Source organism: Petaurus breviceps, unplaced genomic scaffold, assembly GCF_028583685.1.
Source record: "Petaurus breviceps papuanus isolate PSGF00001 unplaced genomic scaffold, PetGlider_PUasm1.0 90686, whole genome shotgun sequence".
Taxonomy (NCBI): Eukaryota; Metazoa; Chordata; class Mammalia; order Diprotodontia; family Petauridae; genus Petaurus; species Petaurus breviceps.
Window position 1 is genome coordinate 7,488,041 of NW_027187309.1, and position 18,879 is coordinate 7,506,919.

Genomic DNA, 18,879 nt, shown 5'->3' on the forward strand with positions numbered 1-18,879 from the left:
AAAACAGAATAAACATGTGATCAGGATTTCTTAACACTGTTGTTCAACGTTTGATTACCAGGGAGTTGGAGTGCCAATACTTGGATTGGTGAAGGAAGAAGCAATGACCTCTTTTCAGCCTCACTGTCAGGGTTGTTCTTGTTAAATATCCTTACTCTAGAAACCACCCATTCAGGAAACCCATGATTTCTAATATCCAGAAGGTGATTTAATAGCATATCATTCAGACTTGTAAAAAAAAATAAAGCCCTGTATAAATGTTTATATGTGCATATATGTTTGTGTGTATATATAGCATACATGAATAGATATATGTGTAATGTGCATACAAGTTGTTTTGAGGACATATATGCATTTTGGGGAAATACACAATGTTTGGAGTACACGTGTCTATATACATGCATGTACACACAAAAGTATATATATATAATTTATGTACACGTGTATAAATAGTATTATACACATATTGTCCAAATAACATATATGCTTTAAAGTCCAATAAACCCTAGAACTCAAGTCCAAAAAAATTTGCCAAAATGAAGTCATTTGAGCTTGCTGCTTTTTAAATAACATTAAAAATTTAAAGTGAATTCATGTATTTCTGTGTTATAATGAGAATACCACAAGGGCAATGCAAATGTCTTCTACTCCTGAAGAGTTCTCCCATTAGTTCTGAGGATCAGTAGGTCAACTCCTGTTAGGGAAGAAGTACCTTTGCTCTTTATTATATATCAGTATTTGGAAATTAAATATAAGATGAAGCCTAAATTCCAAGGAATTTCAACCAGAATTCAGTTCCTTCTACAGTCTCATACTACCTTAACTATCTAATGTAAACTATTAACTTCTGCACTGGTCACTTTTCCCATGAATAGATTATGCTGCTATTCCCATCTTACAGTGTTTGTTTATGCTTTTTTCCTTCTTCCTTTCAGACTATTTAAATTTTATTCATCTTTTAAAGTTTCTTCCAAGATTCACCTAGCCCATAAATCTCCCTTTGCATGACCATGGCTCCAGCCCTTATCTCCATTATCCTGAGCTATTATGATAGTTCCATTATTGGTCTCCTTGCTTCTAGTCTCTCCTTTCTCCAATCTGCCTTTCATGGTCCACCTCAAGTAATCTTCTTAAGGTACCAAATTGATCGTCACTCCCTTATAGGAAAACAAGAGCAACAATAACAACAAAACTCATCACTGGTTCTGTTTTACCTCAGGAACAGTGCTTGAACTTCTGGTGTTAACATTCAAGCAACTCCATAATTTGGCTCTGAAGTAACTGCATGACTTTATCTCATTCGATTGGCCTATATCTTTTCTATGTTCCACCCTACTAGACTCCTTTACTCTCCAACCCCAACTCATACCATCGTCTTTGGGGATGTGTGCCATCCTCTAATATAACCTACCTTCTACCTCAATCTTTTTAATCCTTCCCTATCATGCTTCCTTTTGATCTATTCATATAATCAACTGCTTTCATTCAGGCCCTTGTCAATATTTGTAAGCACTAATTTGTCTCCTGGTTTTAAGTGTCCCTCCAGTTCAATTCAATCTCAGCTTCCAGAAGTGATTTCCTAATAGCACAGATATGATCCTGTATGTCCCTTTGTTCCATAACTCCCGTGGCTCCCTACTGACTGTAAGATCAAACATAAGGTCCTTTCTTTACCACTTAAAATTCACAACAGCCTGGATCTTTTCCAATATTATTATATTCTACTAACTCTCTCCACATACTCTAAGATTAACCATACTGACTAGCCTACTTGCTTATCCTTGAACAGAACCCTCTATGGTCCTTCTGCAAGGTTCCTCACGGATTGTTTCTTCTCCTTATAATCCTCTTCTTTCCAACCTGTAACTCTTAGAATCCTTGGCTTCCTTTGAGACTTAGATAAAGCATTATCACATCCCAGAGGTCTTTGCTAGTCCTGTCCACAGCTAGTACCATCCCTTTAATATTATCTTCCATCTACTTTGCATTTATATTGTATGTTCTAGTTGTCAACTCTTTTAGAACATCAGTCCCTTTGAGGCAAAGGGGTAGCTTTTTTCCTTGTATCCTTGTGCAATATATAGTAACTTTCACACAGTAACTGCTTAACAAATTTCTGTTGTTTACTGGCTTGATTCAATCCCACATCCAAGTGCTACCACTTCCATGAAGTGTGCTCTATTGCTTACAGGTGAACATAGCCTCTTCTGCCTGAAATTTTCTTCTCAGTGGCTAGATCTCTCCTTGTCCTTATCTTTTTATTGCATCAAAATTATTACTTTATATCTTTTCCCCGCTAGATTTTTAGTATTCCCCGGAACAAGGTTTGCATTATATTTATCTGTATATCTCCAGTGTCCAGCAGATTGTATTTACCTAATAAATGCCTTTTAAATTAAACTGAAGACTTCTTTCTATACTCTGGCATACATTAAATCTCAGGCACCTCTGATTTCTCATGGATGGATGAACGGACAGATAGATGGATAGATAGATGGATAAAGAGATAGAGATATGTATATAATAAGTTTAAAATATGTGAAGTACCTTGTTTATTAAGGTAAAAAGCACTTCCACTTTACAAAGCACATATGCATATATGTATATATATACATAAATACTATATATAAATGTTTATAAAGCACTTTGCATTTATTAACTTATTAGTTCTGACAACAAGTGTATGAAAAAGATGCTATTACTACTACCACTTCACAAATGAGGAAACTAAAGTCCAATAGTGTCACATAGGTGTCTGAAGAATGAATTGAAATCAGACTTTCCAAGGCTTCTAGAGATCCATCCACACTATTCCTGTACCCAACTCACAAAAAATTAAAAATTTTCTAAGTAAAAATAAGAAAAAAGTCATTTTATGTGAATGCATTTGTTTGACTATTATCTAGTATTATCTACTATCACCAGGGAAAGTCAGAAAAAGGTGTTTGAGAGTTTTCCTCTTCCCCTACTCTAAGTCTCAGAAGGTCCACACAAGATAGAAATTCACAGGGAGGGAAAGTCAGTGGTAGGATCTTAAAATTTCATCTTTATAGTAGAGAGAACAAAGGACAATGGTGATACTTGGCTTTTCTTATGGGGCAAATAGTAATTACATTTCCAAAAAGGGTATAAAAATAATGCAACAAAAATCATGGGGTTGACAAATGAAGAAAATCACCTTTTTTGCTTACACAAGTACAAGCTTGTTTAAAAATGGTTTATTTCCTGGACAAACATGACCATTTTGTGATGTTTAGGCCAACCTTCACATAGGTTATTTTCTATGTAAAGTGCCAATCACACCCAGCAATTCTTAAAAACACGTCAAGTGTCGTATGTCTGTTTCCAAGTTCTAAGAACAAATATGTTTAAATTACAACATTGACATATTAACATTTGATAGCTGTTTCATCCAACCTTTTTTTGTACTTTTTTTCTCATTTCCTATTGGGTAGAATATATAGAAGAATGTTCTAGAGAATCCAAATTTTTATGAGGATAAGAAAATTTCCATTTCCCCGAAGCCTTGAAATCATTCTTAGGTGTATGCTAGTGGTACAGAGGGTAACAAAGAAAGTGTTAAAAATAAAAATTCTGGATGAAGAAGACTATTGATGGTCAAGTATCTGATTATTCTCTGCTAGCTGTACTCTCCTTGCAGAGATTCCTAGCATGAAGCTGAGTATATGGTATAGCAGAGGCAAAAGGTAGAAGACATTTTCCATTTCAGATGTTTGAGTCATGGAATCTCAGCATCACAGGGATTTAGAGTTCTTCTAGTTCAGGTTCCTAACCCATGTGGTATCCTGTCCATGAGTGTCATGTGATAGAAAGTGTACTGATCTAGGAGCAAGAAAAGCCAATTTAAAGACACATTTCTACTACTAGGTGGATGTTTGACCAAAGACAAGTCACAGGCCTTTTTCTAGGTCTTAGCTTCTTAGTTTATAAAATAAGGAAGTTTTACATCATTAAAGGTTCTCCTTAATGAAATTATTTCCTTAATGAAACTTCTAAATGATCAAGCTTTCCCCTGCTTTTTTTTGGAAGACAATTGGGATTAAGTGACTTGCCCAAAATCATATGGCTAGTAATTGTGTTAAGTGTTTGAGGCTGGATTTGAACTCAGCTCCTCCTGACTCCAGGGCCAGTGCGCTATTCACTGAGCCACCTAGCCACCACATCTCCTGCTTTTTAATTTCAAATATTGATGGTCTTGATCCAAAAAACGAAAGCATTCTTCAGCATCCTCTCTTTATCCAGATATTAACTATCCATATCTTTGAGTCATATAGGTTCATAGTTTAAATTTTCTTAACTATAATATCTAGTTGTTATTACCAAACTTTTATACAAATCTGGATTTAAGAAACACATCAAAAATAACTGAATCTAAAGGCATAACAGATTATCTCCCTCTTTTTTTTCAAATATATATAGAGAAACAGAGAGTCAGAGAATTGATATAATTTCTCCAAGGTCATAGAGGGCATATGTAGCTATAATGCAATTTAAACCTCAATTATCTGATTCTAAATCCTGTTCTCTTCCCACTGTTCAACAAGAGTAGGTCATTATCATTTTATTTTTCTTTTTTGCTGCGGGTAATGATAATGTAATGGAATTGAGTTCAATCTGATGCAAGGAACATTTAGTAAGTAGTTATTCAGTGCTATATAGTGTGCTAAATTCTGGAGATGCAAAGGCAAAAATAAAGTAAAATAAAATTTAAAAAGCAGGCCATGAAGGAACCTTTGACTGAATGAACTAAGCAAGATGTTAGGTACTTAATATTAGATTTCATAAATACATGGACCAGACTATGGCTTCACTAGCATAATGAACTCCTGGTTTAGGAATCTACTACTACCAATGCAGCCAAATACTTTCTTACTTTCTTTCCTACTTAGAATTATTGATAGTTGTTCAAAGCATGAAAATGTTAATTAACTTAGCCAGGGTCATGCAGCAGCAATGAGCAGAGTCAGAACTTGACCCCAAATCACTCTGGTTTCAAGACCAGTGTCTATCTACAGTGCCATGTATCCTCTCATTTTTACTTCACAGTCAAAATGAAATGGGGGGGGGTAGTTACATACATTTGAAGAGAATTTGAGCATACCTAAGGAAATCTTCCCTTGGTTCAATTTCTCACATAAAATAATTAGACTAGTTCAATAAGAAGAAAAAGACAAAAGCACTACATGCACACTTACTCAATGAGAAGATCTAGAATCTGACTCTTCTCTACTGTCTAGGAATACCTAATCTAGCCAATTATTCACAAAGTGAGAATGCATGTGAATGTCAAGTTTACACAAAAATTTAAAGTAATCTACATGATGTGAATCTTTGTCACATACATGAAAATCAACCTTATGCTAAAATTAATCATTTGTAAAAAAATCACCCAAGACACTTCTTCCAATTCAAGAAAATGTTTCTGAGTCAAAGTATATGAAATAATAATCTTAATTCAAAAGTTATTATATAGAATTCAGAATAAATTTCTATATATGCGTATCTATACATAATATACCTTCAATTATTTATAGTTTATTTATTAAAATCAGAGAATGAATGAATAAAACTGACAATTATAGTGTCCTGACTTTTACAGAGACACATAGCCACCAGGGGTTTGAGATAGTACTTGAAGTCAAGTGGTCCAGACTACAAGTTTGACTTTCCATCTAATGTATTATGCTTCTTCTTTTTGTGAGTTTGGCATCATAAATATTATTGACGTTATGTTAATTTTATAAACAAGGAAAGTGAGGCTAAGGCAGATTAAATGACTTGTCAATAGTCACACAGCTGGTAATTGAGGATTTTGTGTTCCTAGGTTCAGAACTCTATCCATTATGAAAAACTACCTTACTTTCATATAAAATGTATAAATATATCAATGTATATCAATATCAGTGTATAAATATATTTGTATGAAATGTATCCATGGCCACATAGCATACTATTAAGTCTACTAAGTAGAGGAAGAGATATGATATTATATACATATATTATTTTTCATCTGTATAAAGTAATTATTCTTAGAAACTGAAATAATAATACAAAGTACTATTTTTTCTTTTTGATGGAAGATCTGAGACTTTCTATTCACTTTATCAATTCAAGTTGTTTGAAACAAATCACATAGAACTTTGAAGACACACTGATAATAAAGAAGAAATATTAGTAAATTATTTTGGGACATCCTAACATAATATATTTATTAGTGGACAAATAAAAGTTCTCTTAGTAGTTGAAAGGACACCGTTAAATTGACAGTGATAGTATGGCCATATGATTTGAAGATTTTCAAGGGTCATGATGGTTAGCTCTAGAGTGGTAAATAGGTAGTGAATGTTGATGATAGTATTGATTATAAATATATTGATCTTAGAAGCCATGTTTGAATGACCTTTGCCAAATAAATGAGTCAAATCCCCTTCATGTCAAGCCATTGGGAAGATTTTCTGAACTTGAAAAAGTCATCACTTTTTTGGGTAGGTGACTTCATCAATTTAATTCCATTTCACAAACACTGACTACCTACTATGTACAAAATAGCTTTCCTCCATAAGCAACTATTACACTTCTAAAAATAGAGTAATTAGAGAATATACTCAACACTCTATCAGCCAAATGCCCACTTTCTGACAATGATGGTCCCAAACCAATTACGCTGACTGACTGAGTCTTACGATGCTTTGGCAAAGTAAAGCAACACATTGAGTTTCCATATAAATTATACTAATATAATTCCACATTCAGTATGCTTTATTTCTAAAGATCTATTTTGAATATGTCCTTCAAATATGCGAATGCAGTATCCCAAGTATTTATGTTTACAACACTCTCAAATATCATCTATTATGGATAACACTGGAAATAACATTTTGATAGTCTTTCCAACTGATTTGATTTTAGTTCAAAGATTTCTTGAGTAGCTAATATTTGTTAAATATTTAACATTCTTAGTGAGAATTTGAAGTTTAATGAAATCAGAAATTTTTTTTGATATTATCTTGATCATTTATTTCACCAATGATTTGATTAGGATGATTATCAATGACATCTGCCTCTGCTTTTTAAAATAAATATGAGATAAAAATGTGAGCTAAAAGCACACTGTAAATCAGAAACAAAATTTCAACTAAGTTGCAAATGTATTAAGTACAAGAATGAAATTGTATTTATCTTGTATGAGTTTTTCATGTATGTATTTTTCATTTGATAGTTAATTTCTAAGTTCAGATAAAGGTTGCCATCATAGGTCAATGTAATAACACTAGGGCTAATCCGAGTTAATTTGCTGAAATGGTTATTCCTCAGTGAAATATTTATAGCATATTCAATGTAGGTTTTTTTCAAATGAGACAGGCTGCCTCATGGATGGCTGAAATCTTTCATCTGGCTAGAACAAAGATGTTTGAAGACAAAGCAAGATCCTCCTGCTTTCCTCAGGCACTGATGACATTTGTCCTCTCTTATAAATTATTGGTTGATATAAGTGGTTTAAAGGAAATCACAGCTGAAATTTAAAAGAAGGCAAAAACAACAAAACCAATACATTCACATGGTGTTCTGTATCCAAAGAATTTGATTTGTAAATGAATAATATGTACCATTCCCACAAAGCTTACATTATCATTTGGTAATGGCAAAATTATCAATAACCTATGACAAGTGGTTTTTACATACATTCTTCCTATGTGAAACTTTATTTTTTTAAAGTTTCAAATGTAAAGGCAGTATTTCAGACTTAAAAGTAGACCCACTAATCAAAATATATATGCCATCTTAAAGCCCCACAATCAATAGAATGATTTAATTAAGAAAAAACTATTTGTACTTTATGCTGCCATTTATTCAAGTCAAAAAGCATTTATTAGGTACCTACTAGTCAACTCAGTTGATTAATTGTGTTGAGATCATAATTAATAGTTTACCATTTCCTTAAATTTCAATTTCTGTGTAAGATCAACATTTGGGAAGAAAATTTAAAAAATAAACAAGTCAGTATTCTGTAGCAATAAGCTACACACTATTCCTCCTGATGCTTTTGAAATCCATACCCTTAGTTACAAGAGTTATCAGAGCACAGAGTGTGGATTGCTTAATACAAGCAATCACCACTATTGAGCCAAGTAATGTAAACCATGTGTCCTACTCAAAGTGAACTGATGTATGGGAAATACAAAAGCAGGATCTCATTTATAAGTATACACTGTCATAGCCACTAACAAGATGAATTTTCAATACTCAATTCAAAGACTTGAAATATAGGGGATCAAGAAATCAAGAATATTACTAATAACCTTTCTCTCTCAGCATCTATGACCATTCAAATTGAAGAAATCATTGATTATTTTTTGTTGTCTATGGCAAAATAGTACACAATTCAATGCTCTCCCATCACCTAGCATGTCTCTCCAATGATACCTGTCATTTGCCAATCTAAGCATCCTTTAATATCCCTTACGAATGCAACATCTTCTATGGAATTTTCTTCCTCTTCCATAGCATTACAAGAATTCCTCTTCATATTAACTCTCATAACTCATTGTCACAATATACATTGTACTCTAGCCCATGTTATATTTGTGTGCATGCCACATTCTCCTCCTACTAAAATTGAAACATGCTTGAAGACAGGGACTGAGTTTTATTTATCTCTATCACCCTCAGTGCCCAGCACAGCATCTTGTTTGTAGAATCCTTTTCCTTTAAATTATTTCTTTTAAAATCAGTTAAAAGGCATTGTGGTTTTACTTTCTTATTATCCACAAATTTTATAGCTAACCCGGAAAAATCATACTTGGAAAATGAATTCTAATTTTTCTGCATATAAACTTTAATGACTGTATACACATGGAAGTTATTTCCAAAGAAGTATATAGCAGTTTAATCTAATATAGTTAATATCATAAAATTATAGGTTCAGAGTAAGAAGGGATTTGGGGAACATGAGTTCAGCTCACATATTACAGGTGAGAAAACTGAGGTTGACAGGTTAATAAAATAATATTGGTAATGTTTCAGGCAAGACTTGGACTCAGGTCTTTGTCATTACTAATCCAGTATGCTGCTTCTACAATATGGTAAATATTTTTTTTTTAAAGTCACTTGGTAGCATAGTCATTGAGCTCTCTAGCAATAATTGTATTTTTGCCTTTGTGTGATCATATCTTTTCAAGAACTGAAGTCTTCTTCTTGGAGTTTACCTTTTATTTTGACCATAAATTAGATAATAAGAAAAAATGTCCTCAGTAAAATCACATTATGCATTTGAAAATGTTAACAATTATGCCTCTAGCAATTATCTTAATAGAATCTGACCTATCTGCTGCATATCAATATTCATATCATATTTTTCACAATCTTTGCCTTAAGTTGGTGATGTTTGACAGCTGAACAAGGTCTACTGCTTGATATTCCTTGAGATTTTTTTAATGAACTGGTTCAGTGATGCAGAATGTTCACCTGTTCAAGTGTCACAAAGCATTTCCTTTGATTCTCTTCCTTTTAGCACTAAAATCCCAAACCAGGAATTTGTTGTGTGCTCCAGAAGTACTGGAAAGCATTCTGGAAAATGCTAATCTGTAAGGCAGTAATATAAGAAAATAAACCTTCTAAAATATTTTTTTTAAACAGGAGACTGGGTACTTCAAGTAATTTTCAAGAAGGGGAAAATGGGGCTTAAAATGGGCCATTATGCAGTCCCTTCTACTTGGTGATCAATTAAGTATATTTAGCCAAAGCAACTGACTCACAGAAGTACTCAAATATAGCAATTCAGAAATATGTAGGATTCAACTGCTAGCTTAAACTAATTTGAACTTCTAAATGTAGATTGTATTTTATACTTTGCTTCCTTATGAGTTGTCTTCCTTATTCATAGGGGATGCTTCACATTTTGTTGGATACTAAGGGTATTAAGAGTTGGGTGGATTTCTTTAATTTCTCTGTGTTTTTTTTTTATGACTGTGTGTGTCTTTGATATACCTTTCCATGTGAGGTGGAGTCAAGATGTCTGAGTAAAGGCAGGTACTCACCAGTGCTCTCCCCCCAAACCCCTCCAAACATCTTTAAATAATGACTCTGAACAAATTTAGAGCAGCAGAATCCACAAAAAGATGGAGTGAAACAAATTTTCACCCCAAGACAACTTAGAAAGTCACCAGGAAAGGTCTGTTGCACCAGGGTGAGAGAGGAGCACAGTTCATCTCAGTCCCTGCCAGTGCAGACCAGGCCCCAGCAAACCAGGAGCAGGCCTCTGGGCAATTGAGTCGGTGGCAACAGTGGTAGTTTCCAGACCTCCCAGCTGATAGACAGTAAGGGGATGAGACAATTGGTCAGAAGGGAATTTACAGGGGTCCCATTGTTGGCACCGGGGGCAGGATTCTGTTGCATTGCCTATAGTTGGATCTGGGTCACAGTCCTGAGTCTTAGTCCCAGTGTGAGGAGGAGCACGAGCCCACCAGAGCTTGTAACTTCAGGGAAGCAGGAGTCCTAGTCACAGTGCCAAGGTTGAAAAAAGTGCTTGTGGTCACTTATAAACCAATGCAGAGTACAGGAGAGTAGAAAACACAACTCTCCCTAGATTATACCACCTTGGAAGAACCAAAAACTTTCAGATTCAGAGAATAACTTCTGAAAGCTACACAAGAAAATCTGAGGTGTGGGAAAGAACCCCCTCCACTTGAGAAGCAGAGCCCCACTTTAGCATAGGGTTAAAAGTCAAGAAATAGGATGGAAAAGCAAACGATAGAAAAAAATTGGACCATAGAAAGTTACTACAGTGACAAGGAAAATCAAAGCACACACAAGGGAGATAACAAAAGTCAAAATTCCTGCATTCAAAGCCTCCAAAAAAATGAATTGGTCTCAGGCCATGGAAGAGATCAAAAAAGGATTTTAAAAATCAAATAAGAGAAGTAGAGGTAAAGATTGGAAGAGAAATGAGAGGCATGCAAGGAAATCATAAGAAAAGAATAAACAGCTTGGTAAAGGACACACAAAAAAAAAAAAACTTGAAGAAAATAAGACCTTAAAAACAGAATAGGCCAAATTATAAAAGAGGCACAAAAATCTAATGAAGAGAAGAATGCCTTGAAAAGCAGAATTTGTCAAATAGAAAAAAAAAGATATACAAGAAATTCACTGAAGAGAATTCCTTAAAAAGTAGAATTGGCCAAATGGAAAAGCAGGTACAAAAGCTAACTGAAGAAAATGCTTCCTTGAAAGTTAGAATTGGACAAGTGGAAACTAATGACTTTCTGTCACATAGAGAAACAATAAAACAAAATCCAAAGGCAAAAAAAAACCATAGAAGAAAAAGTGAAATATCTCATTAGAAAAACAACTGATCTGATAAATAGATTTAAAAATTATTGAACTACCTTAAAGCCATGATAAAAAAATAGCCTAGACATTATCATCCAAAAATTTATCAGGTAAAACTGCTCTGATATTCTAGAACCAGAAGGTAAAATAGAAATTGAAAGAATCCACTTATCACCTCTTGAAAGAGATCCCAAAATGAAAACTACCAGGAATATCGTAGCTAAATTCCATAGTTCCCAAGTATTTTAAAAAGAAGAACAAGAAAATATTTCAAGTAGTTAAAAAGAAACAGTTCAAATATCATGGAGCCATAGTCAGGGTAGCACAAGATTTAGCAGTTTGCACATTAAAGGATCAGAGGGATTGTAATATGATATTCTGGAGGGCAAAAGAACTAGCTTACAACCAAAAATCACCTACCCAGCAAAACTGAGCATAAGCCTTCAGGGGAAAAATGGGCACAAAATGAAATCGAGGGCATTCAAGAATTCCTGATGAAAAGAACAGAGCAGAATAGAAAATTTGACTTTCAAAGACAAGAAGCATAAAAAGGTAAACAGGAAAGGGAAGTCATAATGGATTTGATAAGGTTAAACTATTTGTATTCCTACATGGGAAAATGATATTTATAACTCCTAAAATCTTTCTCATTATTAGAGAAGTTAGGAGTATACATAGACAGAAAGCAAAGGTATGAGTTGAATATGATAATATAATTATCTTAAAAAATAAATAAAATTAAGGGATGAGAAAGAAGAATACACTGAGAAAAGAGCAAAGGGAGAAAAAGAATGGGATAAATTATTTGACATAAAAGAGGCCTGAATGAGATTTTAGCAGTGGAGGGGAAAATGGGGAAAGCAGGAAAAGAAGCATATGAACCTTATTCTCACTGGGATTGGCTCAAAGAGTGAATAATATACATATCCAGTTCAGTGTAGATGTCTATCTTACCATACAGGAGAGTAGGAAGGGAAGAGGCTAGTGGGAGAGAGGGGGTGTGTGGCAGAACTGGAAAAAAGAGGGAGAGCAATTTGGGGGAGGTAAAAGGCAGAAACAAAAATACTTTTGAGAATTGACAGGGTAAAAGGATAGAGAGAATAGGATAAATGGGGAAAATAGGTATGAACATAGTTCATAATTACTACTGTGAAAAAAACTTACAGTGAATTTCTCCCATAAAGATGTTACTTCTCAAACAAATTTACAGAAATAAGACCCATTCCTTAATTCATAAATGGTCAAAAGATACGAACAGACAGTTTTCAGAAAAAGTCATCAATGCTATCTATAGTCATATAAAAAAATGCTCCAAGTTACTATTGATGAGAGAAATGCAAATTAAAACATCTCTGAGCTACTACCTCCCACCTTTCAGTTTGGCTAATATGACCAAAACGGAAAATGACAAATGTTGGAGGGGATTTGGGAAAACTAAAACACTAATGTACTAATGGTCAAGTTGTATACTGATTCAACCATCCTGGAAAACAATTTGGAACTATGCCCTTACGGCTACAAAAGCATGCATACCCTTTATCCAAGCAATACTGTTACTATACAATAACAATATAACAATACTGTTACCTAAAGACATTTTTTTAAAAATGTGAAAAAAGATCTATATGTGCAAGATTTTTTTATAGTATTTCTTTTAGTGGTGGCAAAGAACTGGAAATTGAGAGGGTGTCCATTAATTGGGAACTGGCTGAACAAGTTGTATATCATTGTCATGGTGTTAGTATTGTGGCTTTTTTTTTTAAGCAATTGGTGTTAAGTAACTTGCTCAAGGTTACATGGCCAGTTATTTCTGGGTGTGGTGCTAGGTATCAGAGCCTGGATTTGATCCCAGGTTATCCCAACTCTGGGGATGGTGCTCTTACTCACTGTGCCACCTGGCAGCCCCTAGTATTGTCCTTTAAGAAATGATGAGCAGGATGCTCTCAGGAAAAAAAAAAAACAACATGGAAAAACTTACATGAACTGATGCAACATGAAATGAGAAAACCATGGGAATATTGTATACGAGAGTAATATTGTTTAATGATCTTCTATGAATAATTTAGCTATTCTCAGCAATACAATGATGCAAGACAATTCTGTAGGACTTATGATAAAAGGTGTTGTTCATCTCCAGAGAAAGAACTGGTAGAGTTTGAATGCAGGTCAAAGATACTTTTTCTTTACTTTCTTTTCTTGTTGTTTTTGTCTGTGTTTTCTTTCATAGTGAGTTACAAGTTTTGCATGACTGCACATGTATAATCTATTTCAAATTACTTGCCTTCTCAATGGAATGGGGGAGGAGGGAGAGAATTTGTAACTCAAAATTTGAAAAATAAAAGGAATGTTACAATTGTTTTTGCATGTAATTGGGAAAAAATAAAATATTAAATAAGATTTTAAAAAAGGAAATGCCTTTCTTATGGGTTTCTGCTGCTTAGATTTTGATTTGCTTTAGGTGAACAGGATATTCGTTCCTATTTAGAGTTCTCAGTTTGCAACGCCTCTGAATTACTGAAATCTTGGAACTGTATACAGGCAAGAGACAACCGAGCAACAAACTTTATTTGCTAAAAGTCAGTACACCAGCATGTGTGTGTGTGTGTGTGTGTGTGTGTGTGTGTGTGTGTGTGTGTGTGTGTGTGTGTGTATCCTCTCCTCTTCTTGTAATCTCCCCTCTGGCCCTTCACCCCTTGGAAATTGACAAGTTAGAAATGGGAGAGAATGAAATATAAAAGGAACTAAATTAGTGTTTGACGACTTTTGTTTTTGAAGTAAAGCAGCACGTTCCGCCCATTCAACACACACGCACACGTGCGCACGCAAACAAGCGCGTGCGCACACAGAAACACACTTCAAAATTAACAAAAAAGACTGCCTAGATGAGTTGGTAGGTTTTGTGGATGGGTACAAAACATTCAGAAAGACAGGACTGGAGCTGCTCACAGGAATACTAAGTATTCCGGGCGATCACAACTGCAGCCAGCTCAAGGCAAACTTAGCTCCTCAAAGCTCACAAGGCAGGTCCCTTGCTACCCTGGATCTCAGCATTCACGAAAAAGGCGTCTCGCCTTTGGCTGGACAGTCCTTGCTTAGCTCTATTTCGCTCCCTCCTGGCCTGACACTGAGAGTGTCAATTCAGTAGGCGCCCCCGCAGGGTACAGTCTGAGCCCAGAGGGACCCCGGTCCTTGCGTAAACCTGTAGTACAGACTGGGGTTCCAACGACAGTGAAATCTTTGCCCGTCAAATGTTGGGCAGACGAGAGAGTAGCTGAGATTCTTCCATAGATAGAAGCCAAAGAGCAGACCGTGACACTGGCAACTAGGAGAGGAATGCATAGAGGTTCAGCTATCCCGACTTTGGTCAGCCAGCTGGCTATGTCTTCGCCTGTCTTTCTAGCCCTCAAAAGATCGTGACCTAGTGCCTAGGTTTTTGTATCGACTCCTGCTACTGGCACTCCCGCACACACGCGCGCACACAAACACACACAGAAACACACTTGAGAGCACATAGGGTTCCCCCCCCCCATGTCATAGATACAGATCACTGAAATGTCAGGCTCCAGAGTGGGCCTCACTCCAGGTGAGGGACAAGAAAAGGACACTGCACGCCCACACAACCCCGGCAATAGTATACGAGCGCCCGGCGAGTCCGAGCTTCTCCGAACAGCCAGCGCCCTCCATCACAAATGCGCGTGCACACACACACACACACACACACACACACACACAATTGCAGAAATACTAGCACAGGCAGACTCACACAGTCTTCTCCTGAATAGAGAAGAAGGTGGGAGCAGACACCTGTCCGCGTCTGCATTTCACTTTTCGGATTTCAGCGCAGCATATGGGCCATTCCCAAAGCTATATACTTCATATAGCTTTCAGCCATGAGACGAGTGTGTGTGGGTTGGGGTGGGGGGCGAAATGGAGAGATTCCAGCCTCTCAATAACAGCTTCTCCCCTGGCGCCTGCTCAGCCTGACTCTCCCTCCTCTGGGACTCAGCGTCAGGGTATTCCTCTTTGCCCCGGCTGCCATCCTTAAACTGCTATTCCCTACCTTGGTTATCGACCCCCCACCCCCACCCCCACCACGCACTCAGCAGTGGTACACCAGCCCAGGAGGCTAGGACCGGGGCTGGTATCTACAGCCACGTGTGTGGATTATTAAACAGCAGTACCAATCCTAAGAGCAAAGGCAGCGGCGGAAGCAGCAAGAAATGCATGCAGAAATCCTCAGAAACCTCTACTAATTGCAGGGGAAAGGACTGGTGGAATAGGAGTTCGTTTGGGAGCCTAGGAACACTGAGCTGGGAGTGATAGAAGGAACCAATGGGTTGAAGCCAGGGCACTAGTGGAGAGGAGTGGGGAGGGAGGGGGTTGGAAGTTTGTAGAGTTGGATGGCAGGAATTTTCTTTAAAAAAACAAAACAAAACAAAACAAAAACCCAAACTGTAGTGTTCTAGCTGAGCTACTCCCCCATACGTTTTAAAACACACCACACTACACTACACTACACTACACACACACACACACACACACACACACACACACACACACACACACCCCAAGCAAAACCCCTTCCAGTTTTGCTCTTATTTTTTTTTTCCTTTTTCATTACTAATTCTCAGCAAGTAAAATGAGATCAGAGGTTGCCTAGTGCCCTGGCATTCCCTATTCCCCGGCAGTGTCTCAGGAACAAGAGCTGACAGAGATGTATTTAAGACTGAAGAGAGCGAATGGACTGAAAGCAAAATCTTTCAAGCTTCGACCAGTGTCAGGGTTCGGAGCCCTGGGAAGCTCCTGGTTGAGCTCTATGTAGATTGGAGATACACACCTTTTGCACTTTCTTTGATACTGCGCATCCCCTAAGAAATCACAACGTGTGTTCGCGTGTATGTGGAGGGAGGGAAGAAAGAGCGAGAGCGAGCGAGCGAGAGAGAGAGAGAGACAGAGAGACAGAGAGAGAGAGACAGAGAGAAAGAGACAGAGAGACAGAGACAGAGACAGAGAGAGACAGAGACAAAGACAGAGAGACAGAGAGAGACAGAGAGAGAGAGAATGGGAGAGGGAGGGGGATGTAAGGAGAGAGAGGCGGGACTGGAAAGTAGAGGAATGGGTTGGAGATAAGGGAATTGTCAGGCAGTTCAGCCTTCCCACTGGACAAGAGTGGAGGGCATGAGGAAAAGCAATCCTCAAATCTCTGCATTTCTTATTTGGAGTTTCCTCTGCCCAGATATAGTCTTTCTTTGCCTTGTCAATCACCCTCGAAACTGGAGCAGTAGAGGAACGGATAATGGATGGAAAATAAGATGGAAGAATCCTCTATGTAAGAGGGTTGTTTTTTTTTTTTTTTAACCCTGAGGATGAGTGAGCTATAGACTTTAAGATAATTAAATGCAAACTCAAAGGATGAGAACTTGCTCGTCTAAAATGTTTAGAAAAGAATTGGGGTTAGGTGTAGGGGACAAATTCTCCATAGGAGTTAAAGTAATATTGAGAAAGCATTAAAAAGGGTCGAAAATGGGGGAGATGGGCCCATCTTTCTATTTCTACCCCCTTTCTCTCCCAAGTTGAGTGCAGTCACACACTCCATCTCTCTCAAAGGATAACACTAAAGAGGGGGAAGTGAATCAAGAGGGACTTTGTTGTCCTTTCCAGCTAATAGACAAGTGCAGGGATTCTTGCCAGCGTCCGAGTTGTAGCTCACTTAGGTATTTTTCCCCCCTAACTCATTTCAAGGAGAAAAATAAAATCAAGTTCTCGATAGCATTTAGCCACGAGATAAAAGAGAGATTCCTTTCTCTTAAGTGGGATTAAGATTTCTCTCTCTCTCTCTCTCTCTCTCTCTCTCTCTCTCTCTCTCTCTCTCCCTCTGTATCTCCCTCCCCCCCTTTCTCAATTATATATAGACGTATACAGATACATTAATAAATAAGCTCAATTCTATGTCAGTGGAGTGTGATAAAACCTTCTTGGGGCCCCCTTTTTCCTTCACACACTTCACCCTCACCAACTTAGAAGGAGCGAAGTCTGGATAGAGGAAGCTGGGGGCGACTTTCTGCATAGCTAGCTACACATCGCACCCCCGGTGCGTTGGAGGTGGGAAAGGAGGTAAGGGGAGGGAGGTAGAGAAGCAGCAGCAGTAACAGCAGCTAAGAGAAAATAGAGTGGGGTGGGAAGGATGGAGAAGGCAAAGACGGAATGGATGGCTCTCTATTAAAAACAACAACAACAAACAAACACCTTCGTAAAATGTGAAGTTGTAAGGTCGACTGCTTTTGACGGCGCAATTGGAGGTGCTTTGACGGACTCGGGGCAAGGGTGGGGTGGATGTGGAGGGCTAGGAAACTGTTGGGAAACTACCTCCATGTGTAGCCTGAACCGTTTCAGCGCACATCCCTGAAGCATTAGAGCACAGAGACAGCGCAGTTTCTATCCAACTCGTGTTTGGCTTCATTCTCTTGGACAAGTCATCACCAACAAATTAGAGAAATTCCTCTAAGCCCAAACACCAGGAGTGGAGGGTTGGGGGGAAGAGGTGTGTGTGTGTGTGTGTGTGTGTGTGTGTGTGTGTGTGTGTGTGTGTGTGTGTGTGTGTGTAAGGGAGTCAGGGCAAAAGAAGGCAGGAAGCGAGGAATGGAGAGGTGGAGAGAGGAAGAAAATGAGGCTACAAGCTCTTTCCTGGTCATTGCATTTAACTGTCATCAGGGATAGGGAGCTATCCAGCGGATATCACTACTTGGTACTCCGGCGATCATGAAAGACACTTGCATTTGGGGAGACTCCCCTTGTGAGATTTAACCCCTACCCCAATAACAACAACAAGCTGCTTCTTACCCTTCGCTGCAGTGACAAGCCCAGCGCCCAGAAGCAGCAGGAGCGGCAACAGCATTAGCAACAGCAGCGGCAGCGACTTGGTCTTCCTCCACGTAGTCATGTCTGCAGTTATTCCACACATAGAAACCAATGGCTCTCCTCAAATATGACCGTCTTCTCCGAGGAACAGTGGGACTAAGACTGCTGCCAAATAATCACCAAAGGGCAAAGCGAGGAGATGAGAGATCCCGGTCCCGAGACCGCCAGTGCATCCAACGCCTCCTGCAGGACTGGGCGCTCGGCTAGCTTTGCTCTCATAGCATCAAGTCCGGAGCCACTGCAGGGCTGAGCTGCTGAGAGCTGAGATGGGAGAGCCTAGGTAGCTGGCAGGGTCCAAAGCAAGGAAAGAGCAGAGGGAGAGAGAGGGACAGAGGCACGCAGGCGAGGAGGCTGAGGATGGATGGGGGCGGGTGAGGAGGTGGGGAAGGGAAAGGGAAGATATAGAAAAGGGGGAAAGGCAGATAGAAGAGGCACCAGGAGAAGAGATCCAGTGAGTGTGAGGAGGAGGAGAAGGAAGAGGAGGAGGGGGGGGGGAGAGAGAGAGAGGGAGGGAGAGAGAGGGAGAGGGGGGGAGAGAGAGAGAGAGAAGGGGGAGGGGGGGAGAAGTGGGAGGGGGGGGGAGGGGGGGGGGGGGAGGGCGGAGGTGGGGTG

General features: G+C 38.2%; 1 protein-coding gene across 1 annotated transcript in view; it reads right to left on the bottom strand.

The window, feature by feature from the left end:
- The window catches only part of CSMD1 (CUB and Sushi multiple domains 1), a 2,654,573-nt gene extending 2,635,866 nt beyond the window's left edge, over positions 1–18,707 (bottom strand). Inside the window, exon 1 of the mRNA XM_069065406.1 lies at positions 18,190–18,707. Coding sequence (XP_068921507.1) covers positions 18,190–18,310 — 121 coding nt within the window. The 5' untranslated portion in view covers positions 18,311–18,707. The remainder of the gene's footprint in view (positions 1–18,189) is intronic.
- Positions 18,708–18,879: the final 172 nt, after the last annotated feature.